The 22,239-nt window shown below is 45.8% G+C and overlaps 1 protein-coding gene across 2 annotated transcripts; it reads right to left on the bottom strand.

The window, feature by feature from the left end:
* Positions 1-10,492: 10,492 nt before the first annotated feature.
* On the bottom strand, positions 10,493-17,935 carry LOC144105536 (uncharacterized). 2 transcript variants are annotated; one of them, XM_077638658.1, is made up of 4 exons: positions 17,823-17,935; positions 15,690-15,870; positions 13,245-13,386; positions 10,493-10,679 (listed from the first exon to the last, which is right to left on the bottom strand). In XM_077638658.1, the coding sequence occupies exons 1-4, from the start codon at positions 17,905-17,907 to the stop codon at positions 10,572-10,574; spliced, it is 516 nt and encodes a 171-aa protein (XP_077494784.1). In that variant the 5' UTR covers positions 17,908-17,935; the 3' UTR covers positions 10,493-10,571. The 2 variants fall into 2 exon arrangements, with proteins under 2 accessions (XP_077494784.1, XP_077494785.1); XM_077638659.1 differs by having other exon boundaries at positions 15,690-15,867; positions 17,823-17,919.
* Between the last annotated feature and the right edge of the window lie 4,304 nt (positions 17,936-22,239).

Genomic DNA, 22,239 nt, shown 5'->3' with positions numbered 1-22,239 from the left:
AGGCCCTTACTGAGGTCTTTACGCAAAGACCTTCGCGGTGAAAGCCTTTAGGGTTGAGACCTTGACGGTAAATGCCTTCCGGGTAAAGGTCTTCAGGCCATTAGGCCAAAGGCCTTTAGGTAAAAACCTTTAGCATGTAAGAACCTTTAGTGCCAACCTTAACTAATGCTACCACGCGATATTCCGCGCTTAGACATGAAAAACCGTCGGCTATTTTTTGCTCCGTTCCAAGAAACCTTGAACATAAGTTCTCAATTTTTTTCATTCCTTTTTTTATAACCTCTTCTTGCTTATCCTGCCTAAATGCGAGATTTCTAGGTGCTAAACATTGTACGAAGCGCTATCTGTAGGAAAGACGCGGCGATAGTTCTATTTTCTATTTTGACGCAACGCAGTGACTCTGAGAGTAAATTACTTTGAGATGTGCTGTAGTACATCTGTTTTAAGAGACGAATGACTGCTGTTACAGATTTCAGCAGTCAGAGAAAAAAAAAATGTCAGGTGTGGACAGTATCGGTAGGGATCAGCGGAAGGCAAGACTGGACGGTGGCAGTGGCGATAAACTGGACACTGAGGTAGTCGTGTTGGCAGCATCCGAATAAAGATTCACTTTACATGGTGCGGACATATCAAGGGTCGTATAAACACAAGCTCACACAAAACTCTGCCGCCGGCTGCGCTTTGGTATAGGGAGCGCGAACGTCTGGAGGCTCTTGTATAGGACAGACCACCGTGATGTGCATTGATTATGCAGTACGGCGTAACAACGACCAGCGGCGCAGCGCTCTACTGCGAAAACGTTAATATCACCCCCCCCCCCCCCCTCACTCTCCCAGAAGATGCCGAAATTTTGAGCAATTGTGTTAGATGTGAACGACAAACTACACTTGTTGACGTCCGGAATGCGTCGTCTATCTTAACTTCGACGATTTGTAATAATTAATCGCTTATTTAGGTATTCCGAGGTCATTGCAGAACAAATTATTCCGACTATGTATTGCAGGCACTCTATATATTAATGACTCTTAATTAGCAAACTTTGCTATGAATTGGGCAGCTGCAGAGGGACGGTAAGAATTTTCCGACCTACCTGCTTTACTTGTGGGGCCAATGAAAGTGGAGCCCCTAAAATGGCTACAACCAATGCTTTAAGTTTAACTCACTCGCTGTAAGCTAGTTGCTCTGAAACAGACGGCTGCATGGTCCTCTGATCCGTAGGAAAATAAATCAGTATCACCCCTCAGGGTTTATCTTATACAAATTACTTCAGCTTTGACACATTGTAGACAATGCTTTAAATGTTGCACTCGGGCCAATTGTTTCCATGTGAGCGTCTTTTTTCCGTTCCAGAGTACATGGGCCTTCCACACGCACTACTTCGTCGCATTTGCCCATTCCGTCATTTTACAAGTTTTCCAATACTGTGTAGTGACGACATGCGTTCGTGTAAAATTCAGCGAACTCCCTCACAGAATGTCATTAACATGTACCACAGTCCCAGCCAAAGCGTTTCGAGGTCTTGTGGGGTGTTGTATGGCCACGCCTGAATAGATGACATGGCATAAAAAGTATAGACTACGTCCTTTTAATGAATAGCATTAGAGTTGTGATCGCACCCAAACATCGCAGATGTCCGAGATAAAATTCACTGATTAGTCGAGAAATGTTACGTCACGACTTCACCACCATCCCGCCTGCCCACCGTGGAAAATGGCAGCTTGGCCACCGGACTGTGAACAATCTGCGCACCAAGGCGCAGATTGCAATTAAGTTAATGACTAGTCAACAGAAAGCGCGTGACCTCGTGAGGTAATCACAAATTGCCCACTGGGTTGGCAGAAACCTAGTTTTTAACATCACCTGGACAGAAAATGGAAATAAATATTCAAAGAAATACGCATATGGCGGATTGCCGCTAGCAGTAAGAATATGGCGGTTTATGAAACGAAAATTAAAACAAACAGCTGACGTAAACACACAAAACTTGCCGGAGGAGCTATGAGAAATGTGAAATCCTGCCCCATAATTAGTTCTTCTAATATTCCTGTCTTAATTTCAAATTATTGTCATGTCTTCTGAGGTCGTAATAGTTATGTCTCTATATGTCTCTCTCTGCGTTAAGTGTTCTCTTTGTCGACTTCGTTGCAACATCTCTATCTTTTTGCCAATGTTCGCTGTCTGCCAGGCGCTGCCACTCAAGTCATTTGAGGCTTTGGTAGGCCTGATTTTTCGTGCACGAAAATTGACATGAATTAAAGTATTATCTATCTGTCTATCTAATACTATCGCATTCCACACTTAAGGTGACTTATGCGTCCCTATGGGTACCTTTAAAACTGCCGGCACCAATCTCTGGCAACATGCGGGATACACCGATGGTTTTACACCGTGACTGTTTTTTTTTTTATTGAGGGGTGAAAGAAGGGATCTGAAAAGGGTCTTTCAGTTTCAGAGTTGTAAAATGCATCCTGCAATAAAAGCGATTTTTATTTGCAAACGGGAATGTGCAGTGGAAGAGACATAACACGTGTCCTGCAATGAACCAGACTAGTATGCTTGCCTTTGATATTCTGAGAACAATCGCTCGCTGGACCCAGGGAATGTAGTTCCGTTTTATTGCTTTGAACTATACACTGTGGACGACCTCTCAATCTCATACAGCAGTGACATGATTTGCTCACAAGGCTGAACAATAAAACGCGAGAGCGAGCATGCGGTATGATTTCTAGGTGCATTGTTTTTAGTGAGCCAGCACCAAGACCCACACTCAACGGTTTCACCGCTGTCTGTCTGGCTCCACCGGTTAACCACCGGCTACATAGCTGCGCCACCTAGTTCACGTAACCTTGTGACGTCATCACAACATGGCCAGTGAATTTTGAGCTAACTGCCCGCCGTGGAAGTTCAGTTAATAATCGGTCGTTAGAGGTTGTTCGGGAAGAGCAGCCTGGCTCTCACAATCTCCACCGGTGGCCGCACCTGTCATTCCACGCAGCAGCACATCGCTTAACCGCTGCACCAATACGCCAGGAGTGGTATGAAGAATGCCAGCGATCATGTAATCAGTTTTTATTCCAGTTTTGTTTGAATGCGCTTCATCTTTGCTGCTGCTGAAAGGTGGCACAGAGTCGTGAGACTAGAATAGACGCCATATTGTTTCATACCTGATGTTTTAGTTTATAATTTGACGTTGGAACGAAATCAAATCACTCCTGAGAGCCTTCTCAACGGATGCGATTCAAGTTTCTCTTTAAACGGCCCTTGAAACGGTTTGCATCGAGGGCAAGGCAAGAGAAACACTGCATGATATTCAGCCAGCTATCATCCTGCCGGGAAAATATTCGACGTAGGGTGCGTAACGTCAGAGATAGTGGCGATTAAAAGCGGCCCTTCGATTTTTCCCTCATCTCATACACTGGAACGAGCCAGGAATAAAATAAAGATTACAGGCTGCGCTCCGCCCGCAAATATGTCACCTGTCTCGGTGGTATATTACGTCTTTTTGTCGTGCACCCCCCCCCCCCCCCCCTAGAGTAAAGTGCAGCCGTTTCCAATATGGCCGAACCCCCGTGTACCTGATTATGTGGTTCTTCTGCGTAACTGCTGGTCGTGACGTTTCGTGGTGAGCCAATGACAGCACCACACTCCTGACATCACGCGATAGCGACCATATGCAAGTCCAAATTCCAGCGGAAACTGGCAGCACACGTCTCCACAAGCAGCTGGAATGAAAATTAAAAATAACTTCTTGTAAATTACCAGCTTTTTATCCAGGACATGTACGTGGTACGAACACTTTAAATATTTTACAGCACTTATCACACGTATTTCATAGCGACTTTCAAAACAATTTCATGGGCTCTTTAAACGTGTTCTTGGGCAAGAGTACACTTGCGACCCTGGCCGTCGGGAGGCGCCTGTATACGTTACCTAAAGGAATCTCTGCCTTAATTTATGGGCCTCGTGTAACGATTTGTTGTTTATTGCCAAAACTGCTTCGCTTGAACGTCAGGATTACCGCATGATTACTCCGGTAGCGGATCGCCTCACAGCCTATGTCTGCAGCATCAAATCTCTTAGGCCATGCAGCTATTCCAACAGCTTTCACCTCCGAGCGCACCTCTCCATTGAGCAGCTCCTCTCTTTCAGTTGTGCTGCAACTGGGTTGGAAAACTCAAAATCTTCTTCAGCATACCAGTGCGCACTGCCTGAGATTAATCCTTGCAAAGAGGTTCGTAGACAAGCGGCTGTAAGGTGAGAGAGGAGCGGGTCATTAATGCATTTTAGGTGCGAACACAAACTGCCGAGACATTCAAAATGTTGTACTACATTACACATCGAGAGACAGCTATTGTTGCTATGCTCCCTACGATTAGTGGTAATATGGTTTGACGAGTTGGTTGTTTTGAGTTTCATACGCAATATTTGTAACCTAGACTCAGCGTTGGAGAGAGTGTTACATTAGAAACGGAAGTGGCGTTGCACAATGCACATCTGAAGAGATCGTCGAAGTCAGCCTTGGTGTGGCAGTTTCCGACTCACCTGCCATCGCAACCTTAACGTCCTTACTTTTCACGATGACGTTGGCGCGTGGCAATGGTTCTCCGTTAGGCGTAACGAAGGTGATCTGCGGAGCCGTGGAGTTGTGGCCTGACGTTTCCTTGACTCCAACATCGGCCTCCACTTCAGCCTCCTAGCTCAGTTCCGCATTCGTGACGGTGACGTTCTTGATCTGCAACTGTTGAGTCGTCCGTCCCTGCAAGCGAGCATGGCAGAGATTGGGACAAGGCTATTATTCTTTTTTTTTTGTCGCTCCAGACAAAGAATATGAAAAAGTAGAAATCGCTATACCTTTTTTGTTGCAGGTATATGAGCGAGAAGAGTTGGAGGACTGGTTTTGTCCGAGATTGCTCAGGCTTGGAGGTTTCCCCAGAATTATGTTTGACTGACCTTTACGACAATTTCAGCCAACCTCAATATTTCATCGTGCGATACTGGACCTCTGATGGGTGGGTGCGTTTAATCGAAGTTGGAACTACGCGATTACCCCTTCTGATAACACAGAGTGGTGAATGCAAACTAATTATAGCAACTTCGGGAGTTTTGTTTGTCTAAACTTGCGGTATACCAGGTGTTTCAGGAAAGGCGATCAAGAATTTTTAAAAATTAGGTTTTTGAGGTAACTAGAAGCAATTTGCGGAATAGTATTAGGAGTGTTGGCGGACGTCAAAAAACAGGCTGCTCAATTTAACTAGCTAAGTCGTTAAGGATATTTTAATAGCTAAGTTTTTAACGATTACAAATAGGCACCGTTTTGAAATTAGATATTTGTATGCGGCCGTTAGTAAAAGCCGTATCCGTTTTTAGAATTTTTGAAAATGCCATTACTCTCGCCGCTGTGGCAACACAAAACTTGGCTATTTCTACTAGTTATGACCACTGCAGGGGTTGCTTTGCCTGCATACTTTACGAAAGTGCATGCATTTTAGCACGATATAGCCAGATTTTGTAGCCACGTTGTAGCCAGCGGCGAGAGTAAGGGCGTTTCCGAAATATAAAAACTGATACGGCTATTACTAACGGCCGGCTACAGATCTCTAATTGCAATCAGGGTGCTTATTGGTTATAGTTAGAACCTAACAATTAAAATTTAGTTAATAACTTAGCTAGTTAAGATGATTCGCCTGTTTCTTGACGTCCGCCAAGGCTGGCATTCCTATTCCGGAAAAAACTTCTGTTTACCTCAAAAACCCCATTTTTAAACACCAGTGATCACCTTCCTTGAAATGCCTAGTATATAACATGTTGCAATGCGAGGCGCGAAATTGTGTTCACTCATTTCACTTGAGTTCAAGCAACAAGCTAAAGATGAACTCAGATGTGAACACAAATACATTTCTTAATTACTTAATTTCTCGCGAAGCGTGACTGTCGTAAGCTCTCCGTCGAGCTGTTTACACTGCTTTCGCAACTACTTTCTCATAGTGCGGCACTTTTGCAGATATCTTCGGCAAACAGTTCTTACCCGTATCATAGGTGTCGTGATTTCAATACGTGATTCGGGTTCTAGAACATCTTTTGAGGATCGTGAGACATGTCAACCGTCGCATACGAAAGAAGGCCTAGCACTCCGATCATTTCACTTGCGATAAAGGGTAAATGTGTGCGATTCACGTCGACACATATGCTTTGGCGTGCGAACAAATCGACGGAAAGAAACTTACCAGCGCACTACGAAAGCGAGGGGTGCTGCTCAGAGCGCACTGCCAAGTGAAGCGCTGGGAGGACACCGAAGAAAGCAATGGTTTGAATCTTGGTCGCTCGGAGTCTACGCGACTGTGGCCCTCAGCCGTACTGCACTCTTTTAACACCGCACTTAGTCACATTGAGGGGGCTTGAGGTAAGCAGGGAGTTGGCGGAAGGAAGTTGCATGGACTACTCTCCTTCCATTCTCCTCCAGAGTCTCAAATGTGATGCTAGCCAATGAACATCATGCTGCCGCTGTAGGGGCTACAAGCTTTCGTGGGATTTTGTTTTCCGTAGAGTCTAGGACGCAGATAAAGGGTTATCTTAGACCCGTATTATTATGCTAATGACCTGTGATGTTGAGTGCGGTCACTGCCCTAGGCCGGTCAAACTTTCGCCTTATGTCTTTACCACAGTATACGCAGCAAAGACTACAGTGTTTACGACTGTGGCCTTCGTACTGTCACAAGTGTTTTTCAATGCGCGTTCTTTGACCGAGCTTCAGTTTAACAGCGCGGACGTGTCGAACTCTATTCCTTCGTGTGAGTTTAATGATACACGAACTCTGCAGTATATATCTTTGGCTCAACCAGCGAGACATGCTCAGGAATGCCGGAAGCTATACTTTTGTAAAAATGTGTTCTGTCGGGAATCTCGTTTAGGTTAGTCGGCAGTAGGGAAAAATGCTAAGCTTCATTCAAGCAGCCTTACGAGAAACAAGCAGAACCTTTCACCGCATTAAGTATTGAATTCTTGTCTGCGGTTTGGTTTTGAATAAACTGACGCTTCTTTTGTGGCACGACCAGTGCACCTATGGGCGCTTCCAAATGGCAATGAAGTAAACGCATTATCCAGAAAGAATATGCATCAAGTTATTATGGGATTGTGTTCCAAAAGGTCCACTTTGATAGTGAAGCCTAGCGTGCTTCTGTCAAGGTTTTCGAAAGGTCAGGTTACGCTTCGTCGCCACACCAGGTGCCGGGGCATATTTAAACTAAGGTACTAAAAAAGGAAGGGGCAGTCGGTTGAAGTAAGCACCCCTTTACAAACCGCTTACTTCGGCGAGTTCTATAAAGCATCTCGAATTTGTTCCCACACACCTGTTCCAGAGCTACCAATAAGGGGCTTAGCATCGTATGCTAAAGACATACTCCCTATAACTACACTGGGGGCATTTTTTTAAGCTTTACGCTGTAATTAGCAAATGGCAACGTCTAAAAACTAACAAAATTCCGCGGAGTACAATACAGTAGAGGATTTGATGCAACTTGCAATGTTTCCTCCCTATTGAGATGATACTGGTGATTTCTGTTAACAGCGCAAGGAAAGCTTAGCAAAACAGTGCCATGGCTGTAGGGTGTTCCGTCTGCACCACGTGGAGTAAAACACTAATTTTTCAAAAGCTTCGCTCCCCCCGCCCCAATAAAAAACAAATATCAGCTTTGAGGACAGCTTGTACCCACTCAGAGATTGTGAGTACGCTGATGAGGTCAAACCCCGCACCTGAAGAATGCAAGGTATCTCCTCATTTTGTTAATGCAAATAGAAGCGATGACGAGCCTACTACCTTAATATGCGCTGTGCATTTTGGGGCTGTGAACAGGAAGCAAAAGGCAAATGCTGCGAAGGGCTCTCGTGAAAAGTATATTCCCGTGTTTAGAACGTCAGATAGGGCTCCTGTCTGTTTAGCAGTTCGTGTATCGTCCCTGCTCCACTTTCTTTCGCCATTCTACGGACTTTCTCAAGGGCTAATATTTCCTGCGGATGCCATCACGAAAATACGTAATAACCAATAGTAACACCTGTGATTAGAACAAGTTTTATAGCGCGAATACCGTGGGCAGGATACAAGATACATATATGATACCAAGGGAGCCTACACTGGTGTCCTTGACTCCGCTCATGCAGCTATGCGTCTCGTCTTCCAATGAAATGCTTCAAATTCCCCCCCCCCCCCCCCCCCTGTTGAAGTCTTTCACAACGATTGCAGTGCCCGATTTAACTCTAATATTTCTTTATTTATTTCGAAGATACTGCCAGCCTTCATTTCAGGCCGTAGGCAGGAGTGGGAAATAGATATAATCAAACACAAGACAGCATAAAAGCATTGCAAGACATTTTTCAGCGTAGTTTGCGCATGCAAAAATGAAAAAATGTAGGGACATGAGTGCTACGTGTAGACCATCGCTGTGACAGGAAAAAATGACAACAAATAAATAAACAAAAACATGTTACACTTTATCTGTTTCCAATTAAAGCTTTACATATCTATGTTTTTCTTTAGCGCGCAGCAGAATGACTCGGCCGACCGACTACTCTCACTGTTTATATTCAAAGTAATGAACACCAAATCGTCACCTGAGTTACTTAGATGGTCACTGTGGTTAGAAAATCGCAGGCTGTTTAGGAACTCCTGTTAAATTTTTTTTACCTAGTGATGTGAGTTTTGTCGAAAGTCTTGATCAATTGGGATAAAATACTGCTTCTGTTTTTGTTTTTTTTATTACTTGGAATAAAAAAAAATTCGGTTAAAGTTTTTTGGAAAAATATCACGTTCCTCTGCCCTGTAAAATGCGGCCGAAATGAGCATTTTGACAGTGTGAAGATATTCACATGGTATAAATTAAGGCCTTCATAGTAACCAGTCGCTCTGGTCAGTCGCATGTCGGATATTTCCCCATCGTCTTCGTCGTGTGAAAGAAACTGCTCGCAGTAGAGTAACCAGCATTCAAAACTGCACAAAAGGCTTGCGTGACACAACCTTCAAAAACTTGCACGAGTGCGTGCGTGCGTGCACTCGAACATCGACGAGGCAAACAGCAGTGAGTAGTCAGACTGATTCAAAATCTCTGCATAATGCATCAAATCTATGCATTCTGTCAACATCATTATGTCCATCATCGTTATGATGAAAAAATATCTCGAATTATTTCTGAATAACAAAACTAGATTTTCCTAACGAAAGAAAAGGGTTCCCGTTTTTTTTTTCGGAGTTTATAATATTTATGTAAAAAGGCATTAAAGGAAGTGTTCATTTCCGAGTTCTTAAACATTTTTGAGATTTTACATTTCTACTTGTACACTGTTCTTCCCATTTCAACTCGCTGAAAACTTCTAACCGTGCAGTGAATAACAACAGAGAGATAGTCTTTGCGACAGGCTCACACTCTGATATGTGTAGCCATACCTTTCCGATGATGGACTACAGTCGCTTCGCAGAGTTCTGCCAGGTTGTTTGCACATGCATCCTTGAAGCCACCGTTAAACAACGCTGGTTTTGCTTGCGATGTGTTTACCGAATAAAATGTTTCTTTTTTTTCTCTGTTTGTGAAGGTCAAGTTGTGATTCGCTGTACACCCAATTTCGCTTGAAATATGGTTACCTGTAGTATATAGTTCTGTGTATCTTATTTAGGGACAATAACGTTAAACAATTTTGGTACTCCAAACTGCCGTTACATGATTAGCTATGTATTTCTATTAATTTTACACTTCTTATGACCATGGCATCATGGAGTTGCTGTCTCGTCTTTCAGTTAAGGTTAGCAGATGCCAGCTACCAAATGAGAAAAACTTTTCCAATTAAAAAAAATACGTTTTAAAATACCTGAATTTCTCAAGATTGCAGCTGGAAAATAGTTCACTAGAGCAAGGTGCCCTCTTTTCTTACAAAAGATACCCCTAAAAATTCATTAAACTCCGCATTTTGAAGATACTTTAGCACGTACGTGTCACTATTATTTCCTGTAAAGTCATGAAAAGCGCAACCCTGGATGAATCACGCAGCGTTCGGCATCTGCGCATTTACTGCAAAGTAGCACAATCAAATTCAGTTTTACAGTGCATATAATCACTTCTTCCTAAACAAGATATGCAGTGCATAAATATCCTCGGACCTAATCTTTTTCATATGAGTTATTTCTTTGCCATCCAATATGTGCTCCGCTTTGTGTGGCGGCGGCAGCGTATAGATCCGTCTACAGCTTGTATATACCGAAATGCAAGAGGCAAAGATCTGCGGTAGAGACAGCGGATATGAAAGATGTCGGCTTTCTAGTTTTTAGGTGCCGATGACAATGTAATGAATGTTGCTGTAATAAATGGCAGTCGGCAGCCTGACGTGCACTAAAAGCCACACACTCTGAAACTCACCAATAGGCTTCGACTATTGGCGTTGCGAGCCCTGGCGGGTAAGCACATTAGCGATGCACGCCAAGTGGTTTCACAATACGCGGTTACCTTGAGTATTTGTTTATTGATCCTTTTACTCCCCCGCTGTGCGGGGCGTCCAACGTGTGACTCTAAGGCACACTTTCACACTTCTTCCTATTCTTCGGAGTCAGCGGCTGCAATGTTCACCTGGAGCAACTCACACCCAATCACCGTGTCACCCTTGGTCATCTTTAGCCTGATGTGCAATGTTGTCGGGGCGCTCTGAAACGGGACGAGTTCAATGAGCACACACATACTCCTTGCTCGCTTTCAGTAAACACAGAACATCCACTCTTGATTCCTCGTCTATAACCGCAATAGCCTTCGTTTGAACAGGGCTTTTCATTGCCTTCGCCAGCTGCTTGGCTTACTCTTTTGCGTCATGAACAAAAGGCATGAAATCGTATTGGCCGCGAGACTAACCTGCACTGGGCAACGCCGGCGCTCCGCCCGTGTCAAAAGGCAACAAGGCGGCTCTCGCTTGCAAGCGTTCACAAAGGCAGCTAGCTTTGAAGTTCAAGGTGCTTTACTTGGTGAGTAAAGTGTGCCCTATGCAATTATTAAGTAAGATAATGGGTTAAGAAGGTCTAGTTTGGCACACAACAAAAGGTGTAACCTTGGCTAGCCCTACGTAAGCGAGGCGCGTATTACTGGAAAACCGATGACTGACAGCCAATCGCACCACTCCCGCTTTGCCATTTGCGCCGAAGTTTTTTCATGCGTTTACGTCGTACAAGAATCACGTGTCTGAGCCTATCTTTTCTTACTTCGCATTTATCCAATGACTCTTTCAGCCTTTGTCCGCTGTTTTAAAAAGACATGTATAAAAGCGTTAGATGTATGTTTCAAAGGGGCTTCACATAGCGCGAACAACACTCAGACAACACCATCATCCATATAGATGATACAATATGGCCAATGTAAACCACGTTCTGCTTGGGAGCAATAATCACGTCGACGCGTGCATGCAGTCCTATAATAGCAAGCGATAACTGACGAGTATATACAATCACTGAACAGCATTCAATTGTTTGGAAGGCTGCAACATTTGCTGTCAAAGGGAAAACAGCCTGAAATGCCGAATGCCGACCGAGGACGCGATGATACCGCAGGTAGCATAATTGTCTATTTGTAAAGTCTCTATGTGACGGCGGGGCGTTTCAGCGATGCAGCACTCATCTCAGAGAACAAAATCTACTTTATATCTGCAGAACTGTTCCCGATTGGACTTTGCGAGCGCACTGAACGAGAGGTACCCGTCAGCAGTTGTCAAGTAGTAGCTTTATATTAATACCGATAAATGAATATGTGTGAATTGCACCAGAAAAAGGCAAAAAAAGCAAAAAAAGGTTCCGCTTTAAGAGTATGGCGCAATAGCGTTAACGGGTTATTGCCCATATCTGCGGAACTGGTCATTGTCTACTTAACGTTCAAAGATCTCTGGGTGTCTTCATACCACATCTAGCACTGTGGTGCTGCGGTTAAGAGATGCGCCACTGCCCTGCGATGGGAGGTGCTGCCACTGGTGGTGTTTGTCCGACCCAGGTTGTTATTCCCCCACAGCCTCTAGTCACCAATCATTAATTAACTGCCACCTGTCACCGGCGGATGTCTTCTCACAATACGGTGGGCTGGTTGTGATGATGCCACAAGGTGACGTGACCTACATGTCCCACCTGCCACCTAGGTTGCTTCTCAAGAGATTTTTCGCGGATTTTCTCTTAGACTCTGACGACGACACCGGTTCATCTGTGACGCGAGCTCCTTAACGATGTCGCGTAAAATTAAGGCGGACAAAACCGAATAGCGGTGGCTTAGTGGTTAAGGCGCTCGTCTACTGAACCGGAATACGCGGGTTCGAGCCCGACAACTGCAGCCACCTTTCTATGGAGGCGAAACACGAAAGGAACCTGTGAGGGCATGTTCAAGATCCCCAGGAGGTCGAAATTCATTCCGAAGCCCTCCATTACGGCACCTCTTGCTTCCTTTTTTCTTTCACACCCTGCTTTATCCCTTCCCTTACGGCGCGGTTCGGATGTCCTTCGAGATATGTGCGACAGTTACTGCGTCATTTCCTTTCTTCAAAAACTATTTTCATTTTTCTCAAAACACACACCCCGAATGATGGAGAGGTGAGGGTGAGACGAAGCACTGCGAAAGGAAGCGAGGGACGGGAAGCGGCTTGCCGACTGCTGCGCGCAGCGAGGCAGCGTGGCAAGTATGTGCACTAGTCCAATGTTATTTTGAAGAATCTCACCCTTTTGAGGAAATTTGTAATAAAGGGGAAATTTCTGGTTCCACATCAGGTTGTTGGTGTATTCTCTCTCTCCCAGGGAGCTGCTGTCCTCTATGGTTATCTTATTTTGTAGAGCAAATGCGCCGGACTGGCGGTGGTTCCGGGTTCGAACCCCTCACCAGGACGAATTTCCATCAGCTGCAAAACATCACTGAAAGCTGCACAGTTTTCCTTACGTGCCGTATAGGTGCGCTTGCGGAGATGCTAATGAGCACTTCTTGAGGGGCCAGTTGGTTCATGATTTGAATTTGGATTCAAAATCCTAGTGAGCAATTATCAATTTTCCTTATTAAGCGAAAGCACTGCACAAGCTGCTGGAGCGGTAAAGAGCCCCACCACTGCCACAGCGGCGTAACATAGAGGAGCAAATCAAGCACGACATGAGCAAAGACGGCAGCTATCACAGCGTTTAGCGCATTATTCAAAACGGCGCAAGCGCTGTCTGTTCTTTCCATTTTTACTGAGGCGCCTCTGCATCATGACCTACTTACTCCAATCGCCATCTGTATGAACCAGGGCACACGAACACTGTAGCTCAATGGCATCGTTTTCTCCGGAACAGGGCACTTGTTGTTCCATGGCTGTCCCAAAAGTTGTTCCGCTGTAGAATTTCCGCCGCAGACGTGGTAAGTGCTGTAGGAAAGAAGTAGTTAAAGATGTGGGTTTTCAAGAAAATTGTTCACAGCCCGCTTGCAGGCGTAAGTAAAAAAAGATCAGGGGCGGTTGAGGTGTCCTAATGTCGATGGGCACCTCAACCGCGCCTTAAGTGACCGCTATCCCCCCCCCCCCCCCTCACAGCCGTCATCGCACTTTCGCTGGCCCACTCCACCATTGACGAAAACATAACCGAAATTTGCACAGATTCCCAGGCCGCATACCGCCACTACCTAAAGGGATTGATGACACCGGTCACACACCGTATTATTGCCACAGCCACCTCTCTCGACCGAACGATCACTCTGTCGTGAATCCCTGGGCATGCCTCGATCTCCGGTATGAGCGCGTTCATGCTCTGGCCCGAGAATCCTCCCTGACCCCGGGCGATCAGACACCCAACCCCCCGCAAGAGGCCACATCGGCCCTTTCTACATATCATCAAATCACCACATTCTACAAACTCAGCTGCATGACACTGACACCACCCCACAGTACCTTGTCGCCCTTATCCAACGCCACTTGGCGACAATTGTAGACAGGCTGCTTTATTTCAAACTTACTGTCTCTCATGCTTTCACTCCAGCTTCCCCCTCTCATTGTAACACCTGTGCCTTGCCCAGATCCACGCTTTTCCACTACCTTTGAGAATGTCCTCCCTTACAGACAGTACCCTCCCTCCCCAATCCCACTCATTTTTCTTTGGAGGCTGCTTTACGGACCGCTCAGCTCGCCGGCCAGCAATGGCTGGTGGATCGGGCTTTATGCGAAGCACAAGCCCGTGAACACCTGGCCCCGTAGGAGACCACCCTGGAAGATTTCTTTTTCTATGTCTAATAAAGTTGTTTCTATTCATTCATCCAAGCCCAACCCAGGTGGACTTGGAGGCAGCTTTGCTCGGCTGCTCTGACCTGCAGGCCTTGATCGGGAGAGCACGGACGGTGGCCGACGCCACTTTGGTCCAGAACAAAGGAACCTCCGCCTAGTACATGCAAGGGCGCACCCCCTCTGGATTGGCTCATGTATATTCTCCTCTACGTATATCTGTCCATAAATCTTTTCCATCACTTCTTTCTTCCTTTCTTCTTTCGCTCCCTCCTTCATTCCTTCCCTTAAGGCGGGGTTCGGGTGTCCACCGACATATGTGAGACAGTTACATCGTCATTTCCTTTCGTCAGAAAACCAAACAAGTGAAAGGGGGAAGAGTCTGCAGGAGGGCATGCAATTCAAGGTGAGTAAGTTGTTCGGTTAGAATCTGAGCCGAAAATTGCGCATGTAAGCTATATGCAACGAAAAATCATATGACTCCGCCCGGAACGCTGCACGACAAACAGTTGCATCAATTTTTTTACAATGTTATCAAAACTGGCACCACAATGAGGCCTGCCAGTGGCGAGTATATATGGACGAACGACATGTATAGGATTGTCTGAAGTGGCGGTGCTTGACTTCCCGTATGGGTCATACGACCGCTTGATGACGTTACCCTACTTTGCTTGCCATCGCTGAGATTTGAGATTTTCTGTAACCATCTGCGAGTACACAGGCACCTGGCGCAGGCTTTCTCCTAATGGGACCAGTAATGGTTTCGCATTAACAACGAAATATTTATTCGCAAATATTGACACTAATCATAATTGGCTAATAAAAGACAAGTAAGCTGGCTATTAAATAATTACAAAAGCTTTTAAGGGTGTATCGGCGGCGCTCTCAGCTAGTGAACAGCAGCTCACGAATATTTCTGAGTAAACTACACATGACACATTTGTTACGTGTAAAAGTTATATCTGCCCCGTGCAAATTTTAGGCATGATATTCTAGCCGAAATTAGACAGCGGAAACGGGCATGGACTAAACGTGTGCTTCGGAGAAACATAACCAGCAGTTTGTTACAGTGGCAGAGGAGTAAAAAATATGAAGGGAAACTTGCACAAATGTGGCATATACTGGGGTGATTAACTAGTGTGACTTAATGGGCCAGCTGTTGCAAGATGGTCTTAACAGAGCACAGAAGACAGGAGTACAGTAAACAACACAAACAAGGAAACTGTGTTTTTGTTCCTTAATCATTGTTTTTTGGGCTGTTTTTTGTTGCGCGACTGAAAACTTGAAAAATTTTCATAATCTAGGATGTCCGAAGCTGGCCTAGGACAGGGATAGATGGTGATCAAAAGCGAGGGGCATTCGACCTGCAGTAGTCCTAGATCACGTGATGTTGATGAAAGTTGCCGGTTAAATAACTCAAAAGAGCCTTCGAAAGAGCGGGTCAAAGACATACGAACCACGAACCGATGTGGCCGAGGCAGTGGATCTTGCTTCCAGACGCAGTATAAACGGTGACTTCAAGTTTGTTGTCAGATTCCAGCTTCTGCGACGTCGTCAGGGTGAAGTTCGCGGTCATTATTTTCCCAATTTGGGCGTCCGAGATGGAAACGTTGCTTAAGTTTATACTCTTCTCGCCTGCTATGAACAAAACACAACACATTGTTATCAACGTGGAGTCCTTTGCGCCAAAGCGAATGAGACTTGTAAAGAAGTGAGTAAGGTCTCTAATGATTAGTGCTACTCTGGAACAATCGAAAGGCTTTAGTTCTGCTTAATGGCACTCCGTTTCGCACTGAAGTCACGTCCCATGCTTTGCATGCAGCAGGTACCAATGGCATTACATGAGGGATGGCTAGACGGAAGCCTTGTTACCTCGAGCTGACGCTACTAACTGGCCTACGACAACTCAAAATTAGTAACGCAGCAGCATATTCAGCTGTTCTCACACAGCAGTCTGTACCCTCAAAATATAGAAATGTTACTCTTTTTTTTATTGCGAAAGTATACCTGCTAGCATGAAGTTTTCAAAGTTTACATATATAGATACACATTAGGCCCTCGAAAGAAGTTCAGTAACGTCCGGTTCTGCAGCCCCGAAAAATAATTCTTCTACGTCCGGTGGGCGACCTGGCAGCGGTTTGAACCAGATCGGGTTTTTCTGCCAGATAGCATGCAAAGAGCGGCAGGGAGCACGTGTTTAGTGTGTGCCTCGCAGACAAGAGCGGGAGAGAAGGGGCAGGAGCCACCGAAAGAGGCATGGTACAGTGCCGGGGCCCACGATCAGGTCTCTTCTGGACAATTTAATTAGAATGAATACTTTTACAGCATTACGGGTAAGTTCTAACATTTACATTTCCTTGTTTCCCGCCATTGACTACAATAAGCACAGCGCTTTCATATTATGCAAGGACGCAGGGCATGACAGTGAGATTAGCGGCCGAGCCCTCACATCTAAGTTGTGAGATTTAGACATTCAAAAAGCTTTTGGGCAAAACCCGAACGAAGCCTGCACCTGTTTTTTACCTCGATGCGTCTGATTGTTTCTTTTCTGTCTTCTTTGCCATCAAGGTTGCTGGCGCATTGCTAGTTGCGACTACTGGCCAGCCCCTGTAGCCTTGAAATAAACCTGTTAGGTTTTCATTGTAACCTCTAAGAGTGATGACGCAGATAATTCTGCCGAGAGGAGACCATCCCGTCTAGTAAATACCTTAACACGGTGGTCGCACTAGCCTGAACAACAGAAAGTTCTCTCTAACAAAAGACTGGTTCAAGACAGGTCGGCAAGTGTTTCACTGCATCGCCCCGCAACATTCGTGCAACTTGAATTCAGTTGCTCGCAACGGAACTTTCTCGTTATCATCGCTCTCTGCTTTTGCATTAGTCAACTGTTGCCGCCTCTGTTCGATGGCGTCTTGAATTGTCAGAATCCTTTTTGAACCTTCTCAATCTGGATTGAAGTCCTTCTTTAACCCAAATTTAAAGTGGCGCGGAAAATCAACGTAAGTTAAGGAGTTTGTTTTTTATTACAAATTTCACATTATTTCCTTTTTCACCTCTTCTTGGTTTTTCAGTTCACAACCAAGAACATGTAAGTCAAGGAAATTTTAAAGAACACACATTTTTCTCGAGGGCAATGATAACGCCGCTAATTAGGAGCAAAAAACGTGCCTTGGTCTTTTTGGGAAAAGTTTTTTCAGACAACAATACTCCTTTTACATTTCCAAATTCACATTCGAGGTAAAACTTATCCTTCATTTGGTTCCTGCCCTAAACTCAGCCCAAAAGGTACGGACGAAGAAAATAAGAACACCTTTGTTCTCAGTTCTTCCCGGTGCTCTGGCATTGTCTACAGTGCTTTGAACCTCAAGTAGGAACTATCGCCACTCAGTCATGCTACGTTTAAAGCTCTAAAACCCGTACTCATTTTAAATCTTACCCCCCCCCCCCCCGCTTGTGGGGGGATGAATTTAGCTTACATTACAATAGTGCCGATTTTCATGGCATTTATTCGTTAACCCTAAAATCAGGCATCCACCAGTACGGTAGAAACGGAGAGCGTCTTTACCTCACTTTCCACACATGTTACTCACTTGAACAGGAGGTGAGCTCAGGCGTCTGGACGGAGCCTGCCACTAATGAGCACCCAGCGAGGGCAAAAAACACCACGGAAAGCATGGCGCCCGTCGCTTTGTTCTGCCGTCCTCCGCAGACTCAACACATCTGGGTCACCCGCTGAGCACTTCTCCGTTTTATATGGACCCCGTGTCTTGCGCAAGAAGAACCGAGGAACGGTATGCGGCTTGAGTAACATAAACAAGCAGGCGTTAACTCAAAGCATGGCTGATGCCCGTTGCACACACTTTATGCGGTTGTGGTGAAATGTTAACGTGAGCCAACCACAGATACATCCGTCTTTACAGATACCAGGATGACGCTGCCCAGACAGCGTACGGAGTCAGTCGGTTGGGCGTCATGAAAGCATACACACAATGAATCCGGTACTCCATTTAAACCGAATTCATCACTGCGATGTTAAAAATAATGCTGTATCGGTAGTCTGTAACGTTTGAGTTCATTTTAGGTTCATTTGTAGTGACGTCATTTGTGACGTATCCAAGCAGAGTTGGGAAAGAAGACGACCATCGACAGGTACGGTCGGTGTGGTCTCGCCACCGCCGCTAGCCGCCCATCGACTGCGGCATCTAGTCCAATTGTGTGCCAGGGTACTCAGGCTACTTGTTCCTATAATCACCCATAGTTTCAATCCCGGGACGAAAGGAACACCGATAAAGCCCTTCAGGCATTCTAAACATGTGGTCATGCTCCATTAATTGGTCCGCGCCGCGGATACCGATTATCCAGTGCAGCGTGGGCACAGGACTCCTACATCATAGCTTCATGGGCATGTTTGTGCTACGATGAATGTGACGTCATGCCTATGGCATACGTCACCGGGAGCAGCGATCAATATCAGGGGACAAAATTAAACGCGAACTAAATTAAATTTTAGCAAAAAGGATGTACCCCTGGCGTTCGCCGCTGATGGCAGAGATTCGAGAACATTGTGATAAGTTTTTTTCTAGGTATTATTTCTTATTCTTGGTTTTCTATTGTAATAACATCACCAGCGAAGAGTCATCTTAAAAATGTGTGGTTCATTTCGTAAGTCCTCAGGCGAGGCAAACTTTCGCTCACTTTGGGCATGTCGATAAAGTAGATATTGGCACACTAGCGGAGGTGTGTGAATGCACTACACAATAAAAGCAAAGCAACCTGCACGACTGCGCGAAATCTTGTCGGTACAGTCAAAGCAAGCGAAACCATCTATAAGCACGTCCTGTTTCGGCAGCGGGTCATATTGGACAGGCGGGCACGGGTAAAAGAGGCTGCAGAAGGGCGGAGCGGGGGGAGGGGGGGGAGGAAGCAACCGCTTAAACCCGTTTTTTTTATAGCGAAATTTATTGCCTCAGGGCATCAATAATGGGTGAAGGTGTGATGAAATATGTTGTAGTGATTAAATGAATGAAAAAAGGCTAGCTGATTTGATGAAGTCCAGTAGAGAACGATGGTACGGTCCCTGCATCCAGGCAATATCTGAAGCAGGGTTGCTTGGTGAAAGACCCGCTACATTCAGGTGCCAGATCCTTGTAGGCATGAGAGCTGAGCAGTCCCAAAGCAAGTGCTGAATGTCGGCTTCAATGTCCTCGGGTTTACATATCGGACACCCTGGCCGAGGAAACAAATCTCGGTACTGAGGCCTCTTCCGAGGGACGGCAGGTGTGAGGGCAACCCCGACCCGGATCCTCCTAAGCGCAACCTCCTCTGCACGGGTAAGACCGCGGGGGAGGGTTACCGCACACGGAGGGAATAGAGCACGTGTGCGGCGCCGAAGGAGTTCCTTTCTTGATGAAAGGAGGGTAAAATTGTCCAAATGAAGGAGCCGAGGCGGTGATGAGGCGAAATTCGCAAGGCGGATCGCTAAATCTGCCTGGCTTTGAGCGGTCAGCAGATCCCGTGGGACCCACTCTATACGTACTGGCTGCGGGATGCGTGCCGCGAGCCGGTGGATGTCCTGACATATCGTGGGACAGCGGCTAACACGTCGTAGCAATCGGACAACTTGAAGGGCGTCAGTGCGGATGACAACGCGGGCCGCAAGGAGCATAGTTATGTCGGCCACGGAGCAGAGTGCTTCTTGAACTGCAACGAGCTCAGCACAAAAGGACGAAAGGGGTTCCGTAAGCTGAAAGCAAGAGGTTTGATTCAGGGCAGGTCTGCGAGGGCAGTAGATAGCTGTTGTTGCTTTGCAGTCGTGTATGCTTGCGTCTACGTAGGCAACAATGGATCGTTCAGGCATGCAAGCATCTTGTTCCTCAAATTTCTGGCGAAGCAACGATGCCGAATTAGCAGATGTTGGTCGGCAATTATCTGTTGGCTTGTTGTCGCTGAGCAGTACAAACTTCCATGGGGAAAGAACTGGCGTTGGGGGTTGAAGAAAGGAGTGTGACGTTGCATAAGTCTTCAGTGCATACGTGGAGTGCGATAGACTGACCTTAAGGCTGCTCGCATCTCGGCGCTGCTGCACCAGCTCATCAATGGCATTGAGCGGCGCATTCTCTTGTAATGCTATGACCGGTGTGATGCGTGGAAGGCACGTAATGGTCCTCATAGCCTCTCGGTCTACGGTTTCGGGATACGGATCACAATAGCGGATTTCCAGCTCTCGGGCACGACGCCGTCCAGCCACACTTTGTTAATGGTGTCTAGTAGTTGAGGGAGTGCAGCGCTGCTTAGGTTCTTGTACACGTCGTACTGAATATTGTCTGGGCCGGGCGCTGTTTTCCGCTTCGCATCATCTATTGCAGCCTGCATCTCAGGCATGGAGAACGGACACGCAATTCTATCTGCGTGGACATCAGACGGCATTTATTATACATGCGCTGGAATGCCTGCCATATTTAAACTAGCGGCTGAACAAGGCACATCATCGTATTTTGGTAAAAACTTTCGCGCTGCTTCTTTGGCGAAATCATCTCGCGACGATTTAGCCACGTCTTAAACCCGTCTTAAACCCGTTTCTAGCAGGTTGCTCGTGTTAAAAGTTCATTGAAGCCGTAAACGTTGGAGGTTTTACGAAAATAATCTTACTGGGCTAGTAGCTTCATTCGGGTGCGTCCTTCCCGCCCCCCCCCCCCAGAAGGACGATAACGTAGTACGGGAGGGCCATCCGAAGCAGCACAGGTAATCAGTCCAATATTTGCCAATATTGGGAGCGTATTGGCAAAGGCTGGCCCTATTGGGCCATTACCTGTGCTGCTTGGGATATATCCGCGTTGGGCGTGCGCGTGCAACTAAAATGAACCAACAAAACGACAAGATTTATTTAAGCACATTTGTAGTACCAAGTCCTCTTTCCTATGGAGCCAAGCAAAAGCGGATGCAGTGATCTCGCACACATATCCAAAGCCTGTGGCAACATGTATTTACTTACTTAATCATACTCTTAACTGTCATTTGAGTGTCATGACAGGCATGCTATGACCTCTATCTCTGTACTTGAGGCAAACCGAGCAGAATATCAAACTATCAGTAGAATGGTCCACATTGCGAAAATTGCACCGAATAGCCCCGACACCAAGATAAACACTACCAACTGACATTTATGTCCTGGAATTTTGTGCTATCTTGGAACCCATTCAGCAATGCAATTTTTGTGTCATTTTGAGCTTATCTGGTTTTGTGCCTTATCTATACTATTTCGGTTGCCCTAGCGCCATGTTTGCCTAGCTCTGCACTCGATCAAACGAGGCCTAGGTTAAAATAAGTTCTTTATTAAAGATAAGACCAATATCCCAGAAATGCTATTTAGGTATTCGAAAAATACCGAACTGACACGATTGAGCCATTGAAGGCACCCAGGCCCGCCAGTGGGCAAGTGGGCTAGTAAGGAGAGTTGACGGCTGTGGGTCAAACTAAAAGGAGGTGCTTCATTTCTGCATAGTGGCAGGGGAGACTGGGCTCATTTTTTATATCATTTCTGTATAGTTGCTTTACTACTCCTCCGTTAAACCATAGGAAAAAAAAGTGATTCATGCGGCCAGTTGCGTTATGTAGTCTATGGAACTAGTATGCTGTTTATGGAACTCAAACGCTGCCATTCGTCATATTGTTCACCTACCCAAAGAATCGGAAAATAGGAAGGGGGTGGTGAAGTGAGTAGAGGGGTGTGGCTCAGTTAGTCACCCTGGACTGCGAAGGTTGCTGCGCGCACAATAGAAGAGCGCTTTGAATTCTGTACCCCCTTTTGCATTTCGTGATGCATCGTGCGAAATATACGAATTGTTCATGCATGTCAGATGTCACGAATAGGCCTTAAGCCGGAAACGCAATGTGAAATGGCGAATAGGCTGGTTATGAAAACTGCAGATCGCACATTGCAGCATTAGAAAAAGTACTGCTTTATTGAATAAGATCTCACTTTTAGAACAGGAGACTGTAAGGCTCTGT

This window comes from Amblyomma americanum, chromosome 9 (genome assembly GCF_052857255.1).
Source record: "Amblyomma americanum isolate KBUSLIRL-KWMA chromosome 9, ASM5285725v1, whole genome shotgun sequence".
NCBI classification, from domain to species: domain Eukaryota; kingdom Metazoa; phylum Arthropoda; class Arachnida; order Ixodida; family Ixodidae; genus Amblyomma; species Amblyomma americanum.
This window is presented reverse-complemented; position numbering and strand designations above follow the sequence as displayed.

Coding starts and splice junctions, on each gene's coding strand:
- LOC144105536 (XM_077638658.1), bottom strand. CDS start 17,907: ATGCTTTCCGTGGTGTTTTTTGCCCTCGCTGGGTGCTCATTAGTGGCA. Junction 13,387..15,689: donor CTCGGCCACATCGGTTCGTG/GTTCGTATGTCT, acceptor TCTTTCCTACAG/CACTTACCACGTCTGCGGCG. Junction 10,680..13,244: donor TCATACAGATGGCGATTGGA/GTAAGTAGGTCA, acceptor GTCCCGTTTCAG/AGCGCCCCGACAACATTGCA.